We start from the raw sequence: 16,862 nt of genomic DNA, 5'->3' as shown, positions 1-16,862 counted from the left end.
CAAGGCCTGTGCTGAAATAACATTTTAGCAATGCAGATAGGTCTGAAGACTCTTTTGGCTTCCAGGGATGCAATCTATTGGCTTGAGCCCACAGAGCTTTGAGGGTGGAGATGTAGCTCATGTGCTGTTCTGTCTGTGCTGAGAAGTGTGGTCTTGTGCAATGCTGAGCAAACACATCTACTATATTGCTGTTATCAACCAGGCATTTCTGGAATAACTTGGTTTCATTTTCCTGAGATCTTTACTCATGGATTAATGTATGGAATCGTAAATCTTCAGTGATGGACTGTCTCTGTTGAATCGCTGACGTTTGCTGATCTCTAACTGCTGGGTTGGTGTCGTTGCAGGTTCAGGTCCAGGTCCAGCAGTCACCACAGCAGGTCTCCGCCCAGCAGCTCTCTCCGCAGCTCTCTGTCCATCAGGCTTCGGAGCAGCCAATACAGGTCCAAGTGCAGATCCAAGGCCAGGCTCAGCAGCAGGCATCCCAGACAATACAGAGTCAATCTCTTCAGAGCCCCAGCCCATCGCAGCTGCAGGCGGCTCAGATCCAAGTGCAGCATGTGCAGACTGCCCAACAGATCCAGGCTGCAGAGCTACAGGAGGAACACATACAACACCAGCAGATCCAGGCCCAGCTTGTGGCAGGACAGGCCATTACTGGTGGCCAGCAGATACAGATCCAAACAGTCGGGGCACTGTCACCTCCACCTTCTCAACAAGGCTCCCCACGAGAGGGAGAGAGGCGGATCAGCTCTGCCAGTGTCCTTCAGCCAGTGAAGAAACGTAAAGTGGATATGCCTATTACTGTGTCATATGCTATTTCAGGGCAGCCGGTTGCCACAGTGCTGGCCATTCCTCAGGGCCAGCAGCAAAGTTACGTCTCTTTAAGGCCAGACTTGTTAACGGTGGACAGTGCCCACCTGTACAGTGCCACTGGGACCATTACTAGCCCCACTGGAGAGACTTGGACCATCCCTGTTTACTCCGCTCAGCCACGTGGTGACCTTCAGCAGCAAAACATAACCCACATTGCCATCCCTCAGGAGGCCTACAATGCCGTCCACGTCAGTGGCTCACCAACGACGCTGGCTACCGTGAAGCTGGAAGATGACAAGGATAAGATGGTGGGAAGTACTTCAGTAGTGAAGAACTCTCACGAGGAAGTGGTGCAGACTCTTGCTAATTCAATCTTTCCAGCACAGTTTATGAATGGCAACATCCACATTCCAGTGGCAGTGCAGGCTGTGGCAGGGACATACCAGAACACGGCACAGACAGTGCACATATGGGACCCGCAGCAGCAACAGCAGCAGCCCACACCCCAAGAGCAAGGGCAGCAGCAGCAACTACAAGTCACTTGCTCAGTAAGTTAAAACTGCTTCTTGGTCTCAGGTGATTACCAACTTGCAAATGTTGTGGAGAGGGAGCGTGTCAACAGACAGCTAGTGTCTGGGAAGCAGAGATGTGATTGTCCCAGTAGCCTGGGCATGGCATAGGGTACTTGATAGGTGTAAGATTGCAGCAATGTGTTAATGTTGGTCAATAGTTATAGGATTCAAAACTTCCCAAGAGAAAGTACAGTTTTGATCTTCGTAGTGTAAATAAATAGATACATGCTCATTGCCAGCTTCTTCATGGCAGGTCTACAGTATTCTCCTGAGCTGTTTCAGAGGTTGCAGTGGACAGGCAGGGATGATTGCAGCCAAATAAGGTGTGCAAATATATACTAGTCATCTAGTTATCAGTTACTTTGTTGTTATGTGACACTAGTGCCTGGGTAAAGTCAAAATCTGACTAGTTGTGAGCAAACTTCCCGGATCAAGTGTAGCTGTCTGTAACACCATGTCCTGCTTCTAGTAAGTGCCTGGTGTTCAAGAGCACAGTAACAAGCAGTGGCAAGTAAGCACCTCTTCATAATCTCTGGCAAACGTGGCAACCAAATTTGTTAGTGTTTTTAAAGACTTTGTTGCCAACTTTAAGCTATAGATTATTTCGAATTGATTTTTAAAGCTTGAATAACTGGGGCTATTAGTGGTCTCTTTTATGTGTACAAATGGATGTAACTTATTTTTTTTTATTACCAGAAAGTGAAAAGTGATTGATCTGTCAAAGCCTTTTTTTGCTGAATGGGATGAGGGCAAAAATACCCAAGCTTGCTAGCATACCTGTTGGTACAAATTCTTTTCAGTTTATAAATAACATTATTGGCTTTATAAAGGTGTCTGTGCCCTCTGCTTTATCAGTAAGCGCTGAGAGAAGGAGGATTGCTTTCTGTAGTCATGTCTGATCATTTCTAAGTTGATCATGGGCTACAGCCCACCGAGGTCTTCACCGAAAAGGGTTCCTTACAGCTCCAGATAACTTTCAGATCCTGGATACCCTGTTTTATAAAGCTGTACTTTAAGCTACAGCTTATGGATCTTGTAATGCATGGGGGGTTTTGTGGTAGGGTTCTTTTGTTTGTTTTGTCACATTCAAAGACCCTTCTGTAATTCCTCTCTTCCTCTTATGGGTAATTCAGAAATCGCTTCATCACTTACAGTTGTTTAAACAAACTAAATTGATAGAACATTTTGCCTTTCTCCTAAATAGGATTTTTAGACTTATTGTAGGGTCTTTTAAGAGCATGACCCACATTCTTAGGAGTCTTTCTGAGGTATTAGCTCCATAATTTCTTCAATGGTTACTTGTAAAGTTTCTGCTGATGCTGTGTATTCCTGTGTACAGTAGTCTGCAATTCTTGGATATCAGACAGTTTTCTGGTCCCAGTTCTGTACTGTGTGAGGTGTGGCATAAACCTCTAAATACAGAGGCAATTCCATGAGGGATGCACTCTTCCTGTAAGAGGCCAATAAAGCTACTACAAGTGAACATCAAACTTTTGGGAGCTGTCCCTCTCAAAGCTGTGAAACTGAGAAGGAAATTGCCTGCCTGCCCTGCACTATCCTCTGGCATTGTGCTTCCGTGGGACCTGGGCAAGTTGCAGCTATTTTGCTCTATTTGTTGAAAATATAAGTCCGTTTAGAAGCAACTGCCAGATTAACTCCAGACTGTGTCCAACCTTCATACTGGACAAGGTGTCTGTGAGGTCAGGGAGAATTGTCCCTTGGGTTGGGCTGAAGGAGGGGCTTGGCTCTGGGAAGCTTTCAGCTCTCAGGAAAGTAATGGAGCACCATTCTGGAGGAGAGCAGAGGCTCAGTCCTGGCTCCTACAACAACAAGGTGTCAGTTCACCCTTGGACTCTGTCCTCGTTAAGACAGAGGCTAAACTTTGTCGCTATCTGCCTTGATTAAAGCTTGGTCCCTTCAGTCTCTGCAGCTGTACTACACACTGCTACTGCAGGGACTGATAAGCTAAAAGCTAGTAAGAGCTGATGCAGGAAATGAAAAGCCAACCAGAGGCAGCTGGAAAGCTCCAGTCTTGAGATTCTTGCAGACTTTGCCTCTTAAGCTAGTTGGTTGGTTGATTTGTTTATGTTAAGTAAGGTAAAGGTATTTAAAGTCTCTGTGCCATTTTTCTTGTGGTCTCTAGTGCTGTCAGAACAACTTTCACTAATATTGACAATTGGCAGTATCAAAGGAAATGTTTCTTTTTGCGGTGGCTTTAAAGAAGGAGAAAGTAAAACCTGATGTAAGAATTGCTATCTCTGTAATATTCAGGATGGCAGTGAGAGCTTGACTAAGGTCTGTAAAGCCGTCAATTGAGGTAGCCACAACACTTTCTGTGGCATGGAATTGAGAAGCTGTAGTGAAGAATGCAGAGTGGATGCAGCTGGAGAGCTCATTGCTGCTTTTGGGTCGGTGCCATTGGTTGCCTGACAAGTAAGTTTCAGTTTGAGGTAGTAATTCCTAGTGACCTAAGGTCCTGCTGCAAAGTAAACTTCCAAAGGGTCTGGAGATGTCTTAGGGTCTGTAATCAGTCATAGTGGGTTGTATTCACACATATTGTGTATTCACACAATAGTGGGTTGTACCAGTATTTGGTATTTTGAGAACATTGCATTACAACTAAATTGATGTTTTGATGCTGGTGTTCTAGTCTAATTGCTTTAGATCTCCTACAAATGAATTAATCTTATCTGTTGTCGGTGATAAGAACAGAGGGTATTTATTCTGTGTGCCTGTTATGTACTGCATAGTGAAGAGAGCCTGAGTAGGGAGGGATGCCAGCCATGTACAGCATGTGGCTGTACCCAGAACTCTCCTCAGGGAGTCCAGGTGTGGAGCAGCAGTGTTTAGGAAAGCTGATGGCACATTCCTCTTCATCCCTGCCAGGGGCTGGCGGTCTCTGCAGCTGCTGTGTCTGTGAGGGGCTACGGGCCACTCTTGTGGTGAGATGGACTTCAGTGGTGGTTCAGTGTGACGAGTTAGCTGAAGAAAGATGTGCCGGTTCAAACTAAAAGTGTTCTTGGAGAGTCGGATATTCTTTTGAGCAGCAATTCAGGTTGGACAACAAAAGTTGCGTTCCTTGAGTTAACTCCTTTTGTTAGAGAGGAATGTTGCAGAAGGCTGGTGTCCTGGGGCTAGAGATAATTGTGGCATTGCTTGTTTTTTGTCCAGCTGTTGCACATTGAAGTGGGTGTATATAAACTGAAGTGCTTTTTTCATAGGCTCAAACTGTTCAGGTTGCTGAAGTTGAACCACAGCCACAGCCACAGACTTCACCTGAACTTCTACTTCCAAACTCTCTGAAGCCAGAAGAAGGTCTTGAAGTGTGGAAAAGCTGGGCACAGACCAAGAATGCAGAGCTGGAAAAAGAAGCTCAAAATAGACTAGCACCTATTGGAAGTAAGTGTCATGCCAACATGGCCTTTGTTTCCTTTCAAGTAGGATTAGGAATGACTAAAATGTTAGGTGTTTACTGCTCTGGAAAACACTTTTGTTTAGTCAGTGATTGTTTTTAAATCTAAACTTTGATTTACTTGGCAGTACTAATTATAGTGTGCTCCCACTACCACAGGACATGTCTCAGGGGAGATGTTAGCTCAGTGCTGAGCCCCCTTGAGCACCTGGTAGCAGTAGAAAAAGGCACTGCAGGAGTGTGGTGCATGGATGAACAAACGGGCTGTGAATGCCAGCCGAGCTGGTAGAGCAGTCATAGAGTTGCTGTTTTCATGTTGCTGCAGGGCAGCATTTCATTGTGAACACGGTAATAGAAGGCAATAGTCATGTCTTTGGCAGGGCAGAGGATCTTGCTATTAAACTCTTGCCCATTTTATCTTTTAGGAGATCTGACAGCCTAAGATCCTGATTTATTTTAGCTTACTTTACTATACTGGGGGAATGAGGTAGTACTGGACCTGCCAGATAGAACGAGAAAGCTGGAGATGCAGGAAATCATTCCTGAAATATTGGGAAATAATATAGCTTTATGGCTTAAATAATATGGCTTTGTTTTGTTTTTCCAGGGCGTCAGCTGCTGAGGTTCCAGGAAGATCTCATCTCTTCAGCTGTGGCTGAGCTGAATTATGGTCTGTGCTTAATGACACGAGAAGCTCGAAATGGTGATGGTGAACCCTACGATCCAGATGTACTCTACTATATCTTCCTGTGTATTCAGAAGGTAGGAAAGGACACCTCTGTGTGCTGCAGGGCTATGCGTGTTGTCAGCATGTATAGGGAGAACTCTTGGTTATGACAATGGAGACTGTGGCTTCTATTAAGCTTCCCAACAATTTTATATGAGAAAAAGTATCTCTGCTTAAAAAAACCCAACCAAACAAACCCAAACCTCAGATGACTTGTCATTAGTGCACAGCAGTGCTTTCACCTATGAGTGAAATTGTTAATAATTGAATTGTTAATAATTGAGTTCAGTATCATGGTGAGAATAATAAATCCTTTTAATTTTTTTAGCGGGAGGAGGAGGGTTGGATGATGTTTGAAGGAGTCGTCAAAACTTAATCTAGTCGAAGCTTTAACAGGCAAGAACTTATTGTGGTGTGGGAAATCTGAGCTGGTAATGCTAGAGTGCTTTCTGGAAGAGCTGCAGGAACAGAGGTAAACTCTGACAGGGGAATTGAACATCTCTGTCAATAACATGAAAAAGTAGTGTCCAAAGAACAGTCATGTGAAATAACTTGGAGTGAACACACCTGAAGTAAAAGGTGAAATCCAAACAGCTTCACTTTGTAAGATGTTTTTTCCTTTTTCTGTTTTGGCATTCTCATGGTAGTAATTGAGATTACCTATCCTGTACTGGCCTTGGTGCAACTGTCCTCACTCTTCAAGTAAAATGTATTAGTCTTCAGTGCTCTGCTGTAAAATGCTCGACTAACTGAGTACATGGGCCTTTAGGGTAAGGTCTGGTCTGAGGAACACACTGGCTCCCACTGTACTGGACCGTGTTGTGAATCTCTTACAGTATCTCTTTGAAAACGGCCGAGTTGATGACATCTTCTCAGATCTCTACTATATTCGTTTCACTGAATGGCTGCATGAAGTTCTCAAGGACATACAGCCCCGTGTTTCACCTCTTGGTAAGGACTTTTGTGTAAGAACTCCAAAACTTTCCAGAGTTTGGAATGTTTAAACTGAACCTACCTCTTGAGTGTAGTCTGAATAGAAACCCTTTTGAAGTATTTGCTGTCCCTAGGGCAGCTCGTGCTAGTCATGGAGAAAAATGTTGCATCTGCAGTGAATGCTGTGGTTACTGCACTTGTCAGGCTCTAGCCCTGACTGTTGTTGAGTATTATTTGTCTATCACTTGTCACTCATCAGAAGGCAGATTGTTGGGATTTTGTAGTGTCGTGAGATTGGCTTACTTGGAAGCCAGCTGATCCTTGATTTGAATCAGGCTTCCTCATCTGAAGTACTAGTACATCTTGCCTCTAATATGTATTGTTATTTTGGGAGATAATACAGCACTGTCATGGTGCCATGGAGCCAGATGGATACTGTCTGCAGGACCAACGAGTGTCAAAGGAAAAAACAATGAGTGTTTAGAGCCTCCAATCAACTGCAGCTCAACCTTGTGTTCAGGAGATGATGGCAGTGGGGGTGGCGGGGCAGTTCCAGGAGAGACAGATTTTGACAGAGTTGCATATGAGAACTAGATCAAGAATTGCATTTTCAGAGCATGGAAACGTGGTTTCTCATTGCTTCATTCCCTTTGATCGGATTGGGCATCAGTGAAGAAGCTGTTGCTTGTGTTCAGAAAAGTAGCTGATGTTTACAGGCTAGATGACTAAGTAGCACCATGAGTTTTGGAATCCTTTTGTTTTCACTCTGGCTGTTTGATCTGTGCTTTGTCATTCCACAAGCCCTAGAGTTCATAGTGCTGTCTGTTTTTCTGTATATCTGTGTATTTGGAGTATAGTATTTCTCTTCTACACAAAGGAAAAAAAAATATCTGAGAATCAAAGGATTACTCGTGTCCAAATACATCACTTGGCACTGTGTGCTGACTAAAGCTGTGCACAGGGCCAAGAGCTGATTTGTTACACTGGCCTGCCTGCTCTCACATATTATTGGATTAAGAGCATCTGCATTGGAGTTGAGCCATTAATTAAAAGCTGTTAAAGTGAGTATTTGTTTCTCTATGGGCTGGGATGTAAAGGCGTGTTGCAGAAGCACACTCTCTTCAACTAGAGGTTGAAGTGTTATATCCTAATTGTACCTGCTATTTAAAAAGTTGTTTGCACAGCAGTGAATCTTGACATCAGTGAGAATCTCCTCCTCTTCCTTCCCTTAAGATTTATATGCTCTTCAATACTTACAGATTATAAAATGCTACCTGTTCACATTGTGTCTATATCTTGGCATGATGCTGACTTCTGGTTATTGCAGGTTACATCCTCTCCAGTCATGTAACAGAGGAAATGCTGTGGGAGTGTAAGCAGCTTGGAGCTCACTCCCCTTCCACCTTGCTCACTACACTGATGTTTTTCAATACAAAGTAAGCACTGAAGTCTTTGGGAATTTTGGGGAATAAAAGAACTTCAGACGCCTTGACAGGGTTGGTGGGGAACTGCTGCACTGGGTCAGGGTGAAATCATGGGTTAATTTATGGCTGTTGCATGCTTTGCTGCTGGAAAAGCCTTTAACTCAGAGGTTGGTTTGAGCTTCAGCCTGTTCACAATGACAAAAGATAACTACCTTGCCTCTAAATGTCCTGTGCTCTGTTCTTGCTGCTCAGATATTTCCTGTTGAAAACAGTAGACCAGCACATGAAGCTGGCCTTCTCCAAGGTGCTGAGGCAGACCAAGAAGAACCCTTCTAATCCCAAGGATAAAAGCACGAGTATCCGCTATATGAAGGCTCCAGGCATGCACCAGACAGGACAGAAAGGTAGTGTCTAGGAGTTTTCTTTGGGAATATTTTACTTACTTGGGCTTGAAGAAGTGGATGAACCTGGAGATGTTTGCAGGTAGGGAATCCAAGGCTCTGACAGTTACCTTCAGCCCAGCAGTCTGAGTTTTCCATGTATTCTGGTCCAAGAGAGCATAGTACCTTCTAATCATAAGCCTGGGGACATACCTTACCTCAGGCATATGAGACTCGTCAAGAACTAAGGATAACTTTTTTGTTACTTCTGTTTTTTTATGGGCAAAGAGGCTATTGGGTGTAAGTGCTTATGAAGATACGGAGAAAATTCTTTGGGAGGGCTTCTCTTACCTTGATTCATGTGAACCCATACCAGAACCCCTATGTAAGTACAATCTGTCCTCTTAAAAGCACACGATGTAGCTGAGGTATTGCAGTCTCAGAGAGAGTTCCCTCATTTTGGGCACTGGTAGAGGAGAAATGGAAAGAAGTATATGGATGGGTTGTGAACTTCAGTAGCCTTGGGATAAAGCAAGCTCTCCATATAATGCTTTGAGCATTTAGAGCCGGGTGCCTCTGCCCTGGAACAGCCATATGTCTCTTGCTAGCTCTTGCATGGTGACAAGGTGCTGCAGAGTGCTGAGGCTGTATGGTACTGCTCAGTGTGCTGTGCTTACACAGTCTGACACAATTCCGGGGGGCTGGTTTGTAGTTACAGATGACATGTATGCAGAGCAGACAGAGAATCCAGAGAACCCTCTGAGGTGTCCGATAAAGCTGTATGACTTCTACCTCTTCAAATGGTGAGAGCTCTTGTCTGTGTGTGTGGTGCTTGTCTGCTCTGACTGGGGAACTGCACCCTGTGGCTGGCCTAGTTCTCAGGACTGTGTGTTATTGCTGGCACAGTTTCTGTGTTTGCGTAAATTTACTTAAATGGGGAGGGTGTTGATGTGAAAGGGTGGGTTTTAGTCTGATGGCATGTTAAGTTGAACTTCTGGAGTATTTAAAAGAGACAAATCCTGATTTGTGAACTGGCTGCCCCTAATCTTATACTTGGAGGTTTGCTGTATTGGCATGAGCTTGCTCTTCTGCCTGTGAGTTGCAAGTCATCTTGGAGCATCCACTACTGGAGATGAGATTAGGGTCTTATTCAAATCATCTTCTGAACAAAAATGAGGACTTGCTACAGAGATTGGAGGGAGTCTCAAAGGACTCGCCTGTAAACTGTGATGATTCTGATATTTAATGTAAAGGTTCCTCTGCACAAATAGATCTGCAGGTAGCCCAAATGTGAAAATACTCCATTCTTGCTTCACTCTGAAAGACCCCTAAAGCCATGTGTGTGTTATATTTACCAGTGTGAAAAAAAATTACTTTCTTGTAGTCATCACCATGGCTTTTTAAGCTTGGCATGGCCTAAAACTTTGGGACCAATGTTGTCTCTAGGTGTAACTCTGTACCTTTATATCTCATCAGCCAGATGTTCACTGTCAGGATTTGTGAAGCCTGGGGTGAGGACAGTGGTGGTCTCTCCGTTCCAGGGCATTCTGTTAGTCTGGTTATTTCTGATCTTCCTCACACAGCCCCCAGAGTGTGAAAGGCCGGAATGACACGTTTTACTTGACACCGGAGCCAGTGGTGGCCCCCAACAGCCCTATCTGGTATTCCATCCAGCCGATCAGCAGAGAGCAGATGGAGCAGATGCTCACCCGGATCCTGGTGATACGAGAGATTCAGGAAGCTCTTGCCGTGGCTAATGCCAGCACCATGCACTAAGGCATCCTTTGTGGCTCAGAAGGGGTGGGGCAGGGTGATGGGGGAGGGACAAGCAAAGAGAAATTGTACAGACTTTTACACTAAAGGAGATGCCTAAGTTTTTGGTTTTTTATTGGTGTAGTTATGAAGCCCTTTTAGGCTTCTTCTCTTTAAAAGAATCTAAAGGAAAACCTACCCATTGTGTATCCTACCCAACACACCAAACTGTTGGAACCATTGGAGGCTGCATATCCCCTGCAAGCTGGGAGCTGTGGAAAGCTGCTGGTTGACTCTGGGTTTTTTTTATGATGTAGAAAATATGAACTACAGGATTGGCCTGGTTGGCCAGGGCCTCTGTCTCCCTGGAGCACGTGCAGCCTAGAGGGCACAGAATGATGGATGGACCTGCTCAGCCAGTGGAGGAGAGGCAGGCATCTTCTTTTCTTGTGCTTGGACGTTAATTTGCTGATATCTTGGAAGAAAGAGGAGAGAGTGAACTGCAATTATGATTTATACAAAAAAAAAACCCACAAACCAACAATTTCTATTCAGACCTTTAAGTGACATTTTTAGATGTTAAAAGTACAAACTTTACCACACTCTTCTTTTTTGGCCTAACATTGAGGCCTTAAACCTTGAGGCTTCTGTGCCTGATGGAATTCTTGTAACATACACTTGTGTATCATATAAAGATACCACCCTGTTTCTCTTATGTATTCTTACTCTAGTTGTTTATTAAGAATGACGAGCACGTCTTTTCAACATGCCATTGAACAATGTGTCTTTATTTGGGGAAGAGTGAGCTGTGAGGGTGGGGGGTCATTATACAAAGATCAGTATGCAAACTGGTTGTTTTCATCCCTGTTTGTGCTTTCCAGCTCAGCTCTGCTGGACTTCTTTCACCTCTACAAATTTTGAAGGTAGAAGGGCATAAACTTTTGTTGAAGGACCTGAATGTCTGCTTGCTGATGGAAGCTCAGTGCCAGGCTAGGAACATGGGATCTGTGAGACCAGATCAGACTGTCCTCATGTTCTGTGGCTTTACCCCTAGAAAAGTCCCCCTCTCCTTTTCAAATACATCACACCAACGGCATGATGGAGGGGCTTTGGAGGGAAAAGGCCTTCCAGGAGCAGCATATGGCTTACTCCTGCTATTAACAGCCTTTTCACAGTTTTTAACATAGCTGTGTAGCTCCTGGCATCGTTCATGATCATAAACCCCAGCCCTGTAGCCTTGCCTTGCTGCATCTTAAATGGTTGCGATATTTTATATCATTAACAAATAGTCTGCTCTTTTGAACCCAGCGGGTAGCCAACTGTGCTTGAAATGGGAGATCACTTGCCAGGCTTGTTATTTGTGCCACCAGCTTCTTGGATGCAGAGAGATGACTCTGCTTCTTGAACTTGTCTTCCCTGCTTCTCCACCTCATGTCCCTTCCCTGTTCCAAAATACATAGGTAAATACTTAAATATATATTACAGTAAAAGAACTTAAACTTGTGTACAAGCAAGCAATTTTTCTGAAGCCTCTGTTGACCAGTACCTGTCTGTATTGAGAAGGAAGGTCTGCCCTCTCTGTTGGTTGTGCACAGTGTAAATGAGAGCAGCCATAACGTTTCCTGTCTTTGTGCTCGTGAGCAGTGTTGAGGTGTGCACGCTTTAGAGAGACTTCCCAAGCCCTTGATGCTTCGTATTGACGTTGGTGTTCCCAAGGAAGCCCGTGTGCTCAAGTTAGTTGTCAGTATGAGCAGTTTGTTCCCTCTGTAGGACTCTGTGCTCAAATAAGTGCAGAGAGGTGAAGTAGCAATGCACTGTTGTTTTGTAAAACCTGCACTCTACTTTAGACTCTTAGCTCAGTGTCTGCCCTCAGAGGTAGGCCAGGGGAGAACAGCCTGGGGTTGGTGCCCAGGTCCCAGTGGGTGAACGGGGAAGATGGTGCCTGGGTAGTGTGTAGTGCTGGCAGCTGTCTGCTTGGATCCATCATTGCCCCTGTGGCAGAGTGGCTGTTGGGATCATCAGTAGTCCTTCAGCTGTCAGAATCCTCTAATCTCTTCACCATATCTTAGTGACTGGAATGTCCATCTTTGGCCCTAATTTAAGAGGTTAAGGACATTGCTGGGGCAGGCTCCCGCTATTTCAAGCAGTTGCATGTGCCTGTTGCTCAGGGTCCCCAACAGGCTTGCACAGGGTGGATTTCCCTTTCTTTTGGGCAGTTTGTCCCATCTTCTGAGCAGGGTTGCAAAGCCTGCTGCCTTGGCTGTCTCCATCAGAAGTACAGTGGGTGTTAAACCATCTGTCAGATACACCCTGTACCAGTTGCTTCACTAGGTGACCTTGGGAGTCACCTCTTAGTCTAAAAATTGCCAGAAGCTGCAATAACATGACAGAACATTGGGGCAGTTGCAGGTTAGGGATGAAACAGGTACTTCAGCTGAGTTTTCTGGGGAAACAGGATTCCGTGTTACCTTAAAATTCTAGGCTGTGCACTTTCCTTACAACCCTTAACTGCAGGATGATCTGAAGTCTTTGTAGGGGAAGAGTTCTCCTTGATCTTGGAGTATACTGATTAGTAGCAGGGAAACTTGGCACATGGTGAGCTGTGGAGATCTGATGATTGGTTTTGTCCTGATGGACTGAAGTGTCTCCATTACTTTCTCATTGTTCAGATGTACATAGGAGAGGGATCTGCTGAGGCAGAAGTGGACTGCTGTACTGTTCTGTACTGTCTCATCAGAATGTCCACTGTGTTAACTTCATTCCCTATTTTTAGAGACAATCGATATACTGTGACTTAAGGATTATTTTCCTGGACCTGGCTTCTAGTCTGGCTCTCTGGAGCTAATTTAAAAGGTACAGTATTTCTAGAATATAAATACTATGTTCTTTGATAGTGAAGAACATGATCTGCTCCCTTGTAGGGGCTCATAGGAATACGTGCACAGAGTAGCACAGAAGAGTTCTGTGGCTTAGAGTTGCTGTCCGAGTTCTGGGAAATGTTCCCAGTCAAACATGTAAAATAGCTTTTTAACACTTTCCTATAACCAGCTTGACTGCTGCTTCAAGGGCATTCCCCCTCGGCTCCGAGAGTGCCAAACTGCTCGCTCTTGTATGCGTGTATGTATTCAACAGGAACTCTCCCTGCCCCATGCCTTGTATGAGACAGGCTGAAAATGCATTGATCTCTAAACAAATAGAGCTGAGAAGTCAAGGTAGAGACCCTGCCATGTTGGTTTTGAACTGTGCCCATCTTGTTGCCGGGGTATGAAAGGAACCATGGAAATCAGAGCGTGACTGACTGTTGTAAAGCACCTCACATTCTGACATGAGACTCATGTATTGTCCAAGCTCTTGACACTAACAGTGTTGCTTTCTTTAGGAAACTTGTAGCCTCTTACACGCTTGTCTATGGCACCATTAGATTTTCATTTGCTTTCAAGAGTTCAAGCATTTCCTCTGAGTGGTAATGGCTGAAGCAGCAACGAGCAGACTAGAGAGTGGTTCTTCTGTCTAGAGTGGTGAGTAAAGGGAATGGTCCAAGTAACTTAATAGGGCTTTCATCTATTGGCTTCTTCACCTCTGGAGGTCTGGACTTATTAGATGGGTCACAAGGTCTGAAGTAGTTCCTGAACTGTTCTGCCTTGGGCAATAAAAAAATATGTAATCTGGTCCCTAGATAAGAATCCTCTTCTGCACTGTTGCTCCTGGGGCAGAAATTAAGACAGCCTTGTTCTCAGCTGCATTAGGGCTACTGTGTGCTACAGTAGAAGGGATGAGGCCTCCAAGCCCCTTATGCTGTGGTAAGAGCAGATCCAGAAGTGGTAGAAAAGAGTCCACTTAGCATAGAGGGGGTGGAGGACTTGCTGGTGCTGTAATTGCACATCCTCTTGCTGGTCTGAGTGCTGCTAGACACTGATTGACTCTGCACAGTCCAGCCAAACTGCATTCTTGTGTGAGTTTCATAGTAACTGACTTGGAATTAGTGCTTGGACTCTTAAATCACTGTTAAAGTGGGATATCAGCTGTCTTCCACCCTATATGGGGTTTTTCTGCCCATCTTACTGCTGGAGCTGCTCCTCAGATGTTACAGGGAATGCACCTTATCCTGATGATTCAGCCTCTTCTGTTTCACTGGTGCCAATGCATAGGAAGGAGCTTTTCTCCACTTGAGTCTCTTCCTACCTTAAGGAGCATCTCAAATCTTCTTCCAGAAGCCTAGCTGACATGCTGCCCCCAAATCTCTGAAGCACTCGCTGTGCCCCCTACTTGTCGGTTCCCTTTGCTGTGTGGCTGAAGCTCTGCCCTCAGCACTGCAGCCACATTCCCTGTATAACCTTGTGCATGGCAGCCACGTTTGCCTGCTTCTTCCTTCTCATTGGAGCTCATCAGAATGGGGAGGCAGATTGAACTCACTTACAGCAGCAATAAACCATGTCTAGAACTTGAGGGAACTGCAGGAGAGAAACGAGGTGGAGGGGATGTCTCGGAAAGGCAGGGTCCAGTTGCAGCCCAGAGCCTTGCTTGATAATGAGTGTGCAGCCTATATGCAAAATACGTCTTGTCTGTCCCTCCTGTGTTGACCCAGGTCTAAACAGCACATGTGATTGGCATCCTGCAAAGTGACCTTCAGAACTCTCCAGTAGCTTTGCCCCGTGAGTAACTCACACTACAAATCATTTTAAAGAGATGCACTCAACTATTTTTTTAATTTAATTTTACTCTTATATTCTCTGCTCTTTGTAATCTGCTTGGAAATAAAATGTTTTTCCCTGCAGCCTTTGTTGTAGTCTGTTTGAGAACCATTAAACTTTGTCTGATGTTTCCATTGGAACAGAAGCCAACTTGCCTGTTTACTGCTGTGCCCGTGCTGTAGCTCAGATCAGTGTGTGCCGCCCAGGTAGGCTCAGCAAGCCTTTGTTAGCCTGTCTTTATTTTAAATAAGGGTAGAGAGACCTGTTAGCCTGATTTTGGTCTGGCACAATGCCTCCCGTTGTGCTGATCCTGTGACAGGTAATGCTGACTCGAGAGTGCGTGTCCTTGGCAGGCAGCGCTTTCCTTGGGAACGCTGTGGCTCTGATCCCTGCCTCTGGGATAACCATCTTGGTGCCTTGACGGGGAACGGCTTTCAGTGGCGTGGGCCTAGGTGCTTTTATTTTCTGCAAAGGACAGTGCTTTTCTTCCAGCTCCCTAGCTCAGGCAAACTGCAACCAGTGCGACATTGGTGTGTGGATAGGAGAAATGAGCTCTTAGCTGAAATTCTGCCCAGGAGTTATGTACAGAGGTAACAGCAGGGTGGAATACAGTCTACTGTATACTCTACCCTGTAGAGTTCAGAATGTCACATAACAACAAAGCACTGCTACTGTGTGGCTGTGGGAAGGAGATGGTGTTGATGTTGGCGATATCATCGCCACCACTCTTGGCTGAAAGTTTTAAGGGCCATTGCAGATCCTTGTCACTGGCTCTTTGCTGTGCAAGGGCTGCATTTTCCTAGTTCTGGGGCGGCCTTGAAATCCACATGTACCCTTTCTCATAGCAAAGGGAACATCCCCATGCTGAGGCTTGCACCTTCCTTTCCTGCTACAGACAAACCCACCATCCCACGGGAAACAACTGTAGCTTGGAGACCACAACCTTTGCAGATCACTGCTGCTGAGACCAAACACGTCACTTGGGAGTCCTCCTCCTGTCCATAGATAGTTCACTTGTTTGGGGCTTCTCACCCTCCGTAAAAGTCACTGGCCTAACTGTCTTTCTCTGAACTCCATGTTGTCTTTTGTAGAACCTTACTCAGATGAAAATATGTTGGTCCAAACTAGAGGCTCAAACATGACTGATGACCCTCGGAGCATAAAAAGCCTATTTGCTTCTGAGTATTTCAGGAGACCTGAGCAGATGTCACTTACATTTTCTGTGTCCTACAGCTGGGTAACATGAGTTACACATTTCTTGAAGCTGATTTCTGATCTTTGGACAAGGATTTAACCTACTGCAGTAGGACAGTTGCAGGCACAGGAGCACCATTCTTTAGTCCCCAGACTGGTTAGTGTTAGACAGGGGGTTGCCTTGGACAGTGGGTGAGAAGGGGTCTGGTTGTCTTCTGTCCCTGGTGCTGCTCTGAGGCCAGATCTGGAATGTCACAAGAAGGAGACCAGCCATCAGAGAAGGAAGTTGTTCTGTAACCTGCAGTACAGATACTTTTCCTGATGCTCCAACAGACCTGCAGGCATGAGAACATCTCATCCTGGAAAAGAAACAACTGCTATTTCCTTCAAGGGTCCTCTAAGGCAGATCTGTGTTTTTGCCTGTTCCACTCCAGGCACAGTCCTCCCTACTCCTGCTACTGCTCTTCTCCAAAATCCTGCCTCCAGTTACCACCTGCAGCACAGACAGGAAGGTGCTACGCTACAATCCCCCATGTGCAGCCATCCTCTTCACAGTGCTTGTTTGTACAGCCTGGCCTGGGGGCTTTGGCAAGAGGGGGGGATAATACCTAGCTGGGATCACTTTGGACCCTCTCCTTCGTGCCTTTCATTCCCCTCTTGGTGCCAAACTTGCCTTGCTTGCCACCTTTTGACTTTCATCCTTCTTGCAGCTCACTTTGACTTACAAAGTTGCTTTGGGTTCTGCTGGTGTGTCCCAGCTCTGCATCTACCACAGACCCTGCAGAAGTTGCTGGACTATCTGGTGTTGGGCTCAGCTCCCACCCCACCCCACCCCACCGTGTTTGTGTGCATCACCCATTGCGGTTTCTTAGGCGGTGCTGTAGCAGGTGTCACACTGCGCTGGCCACGCTGTGTCAGCCAAGCCAAGGAACGGCGCCCAGGGCTGTGCTGGGCTGTCCCG

General features: G+C 45.5%; 1 protein-coding gene and 1 long non-coding RNA gene across 4 annotated transcripts in view; one reads left to right on the top strand and one right to left on the bottom strand.

Moving 5' to 3' along the window:
* Positions 1-10,783, top strand: part of QRICH1 (glutamine rich 1) — a 23,599-nt gene extending 12,816 nt beyond the window's left edge. For all 3 annotated transcript variants that reach the window (XM_064667366.1, XM_064667364.1, XM_064667365.1), the window contains 8 exons: positions 348-1,364; positions 4,610-4,787; positions 5,408-5,562; positions 6,364-6,478; positions 7,788-7,896; positions 8,137-8,288; positions 8,977-9,067; positions 9,848-10,783. In XM_064667366.1, coding sequence (XP_064523436.1) covers positions 348-1,364; positions 4,610-4,787; positions 5,408-5,562; positions 6,364-6,478; positions 7,788-7,896; positions 8,137-8,288; positions 8,977-9,067; positions 9,848-10,040 — 2,010 coding nt within the window. In that variant the 3' untranslated portion in view covers positions 10,041-10,783. The remainder of the gene's footprint in view (positions 1-347; positions 1,365-4,609; positions 4,788-5,407; positions 5,563-6,363; positions 6,479-7,787; positions 7,897-8,136; positions 8,289-8,976; positions 9,068-9,847) is intronic.
* LOC135420220 (uncharacterized) lies at positions 10,135-16,679 on the bottom strand. The gene is made up of 2 exons (XR_010433426.1): positions 11,563-16,679; positions 10,135-11,458 (listed from the first exon to the last, which is right to left on the bottom strand). It is a non-coding gene; the product is annotated as an uncharacterized LOC135420220 (long non-coding RNA).
* Positions 16,680-16,862: the final 183 nt, after the last annotated feature.

Source organism: Pseudopipra pipra, chromosome 11 (genome assembly GCF_036250125.1).
Source record: "Pseudopipra pipra isolate bDixPip1 chromosome 11, bDixPip1.hap1, whole genome shotgun sequence".
Taxonomy (NCBI): Eukaryota; Metazoa; Chordata; class Aves; order Passeriformes; family Pipridae; genus Pseudopipra; species Pseudopipra pipra.
The sequence above is the reverse complement of the archived record's forward strand: the minus strand, read 5'-3'. Positions and strand labels throughout refer to the sequence as shown.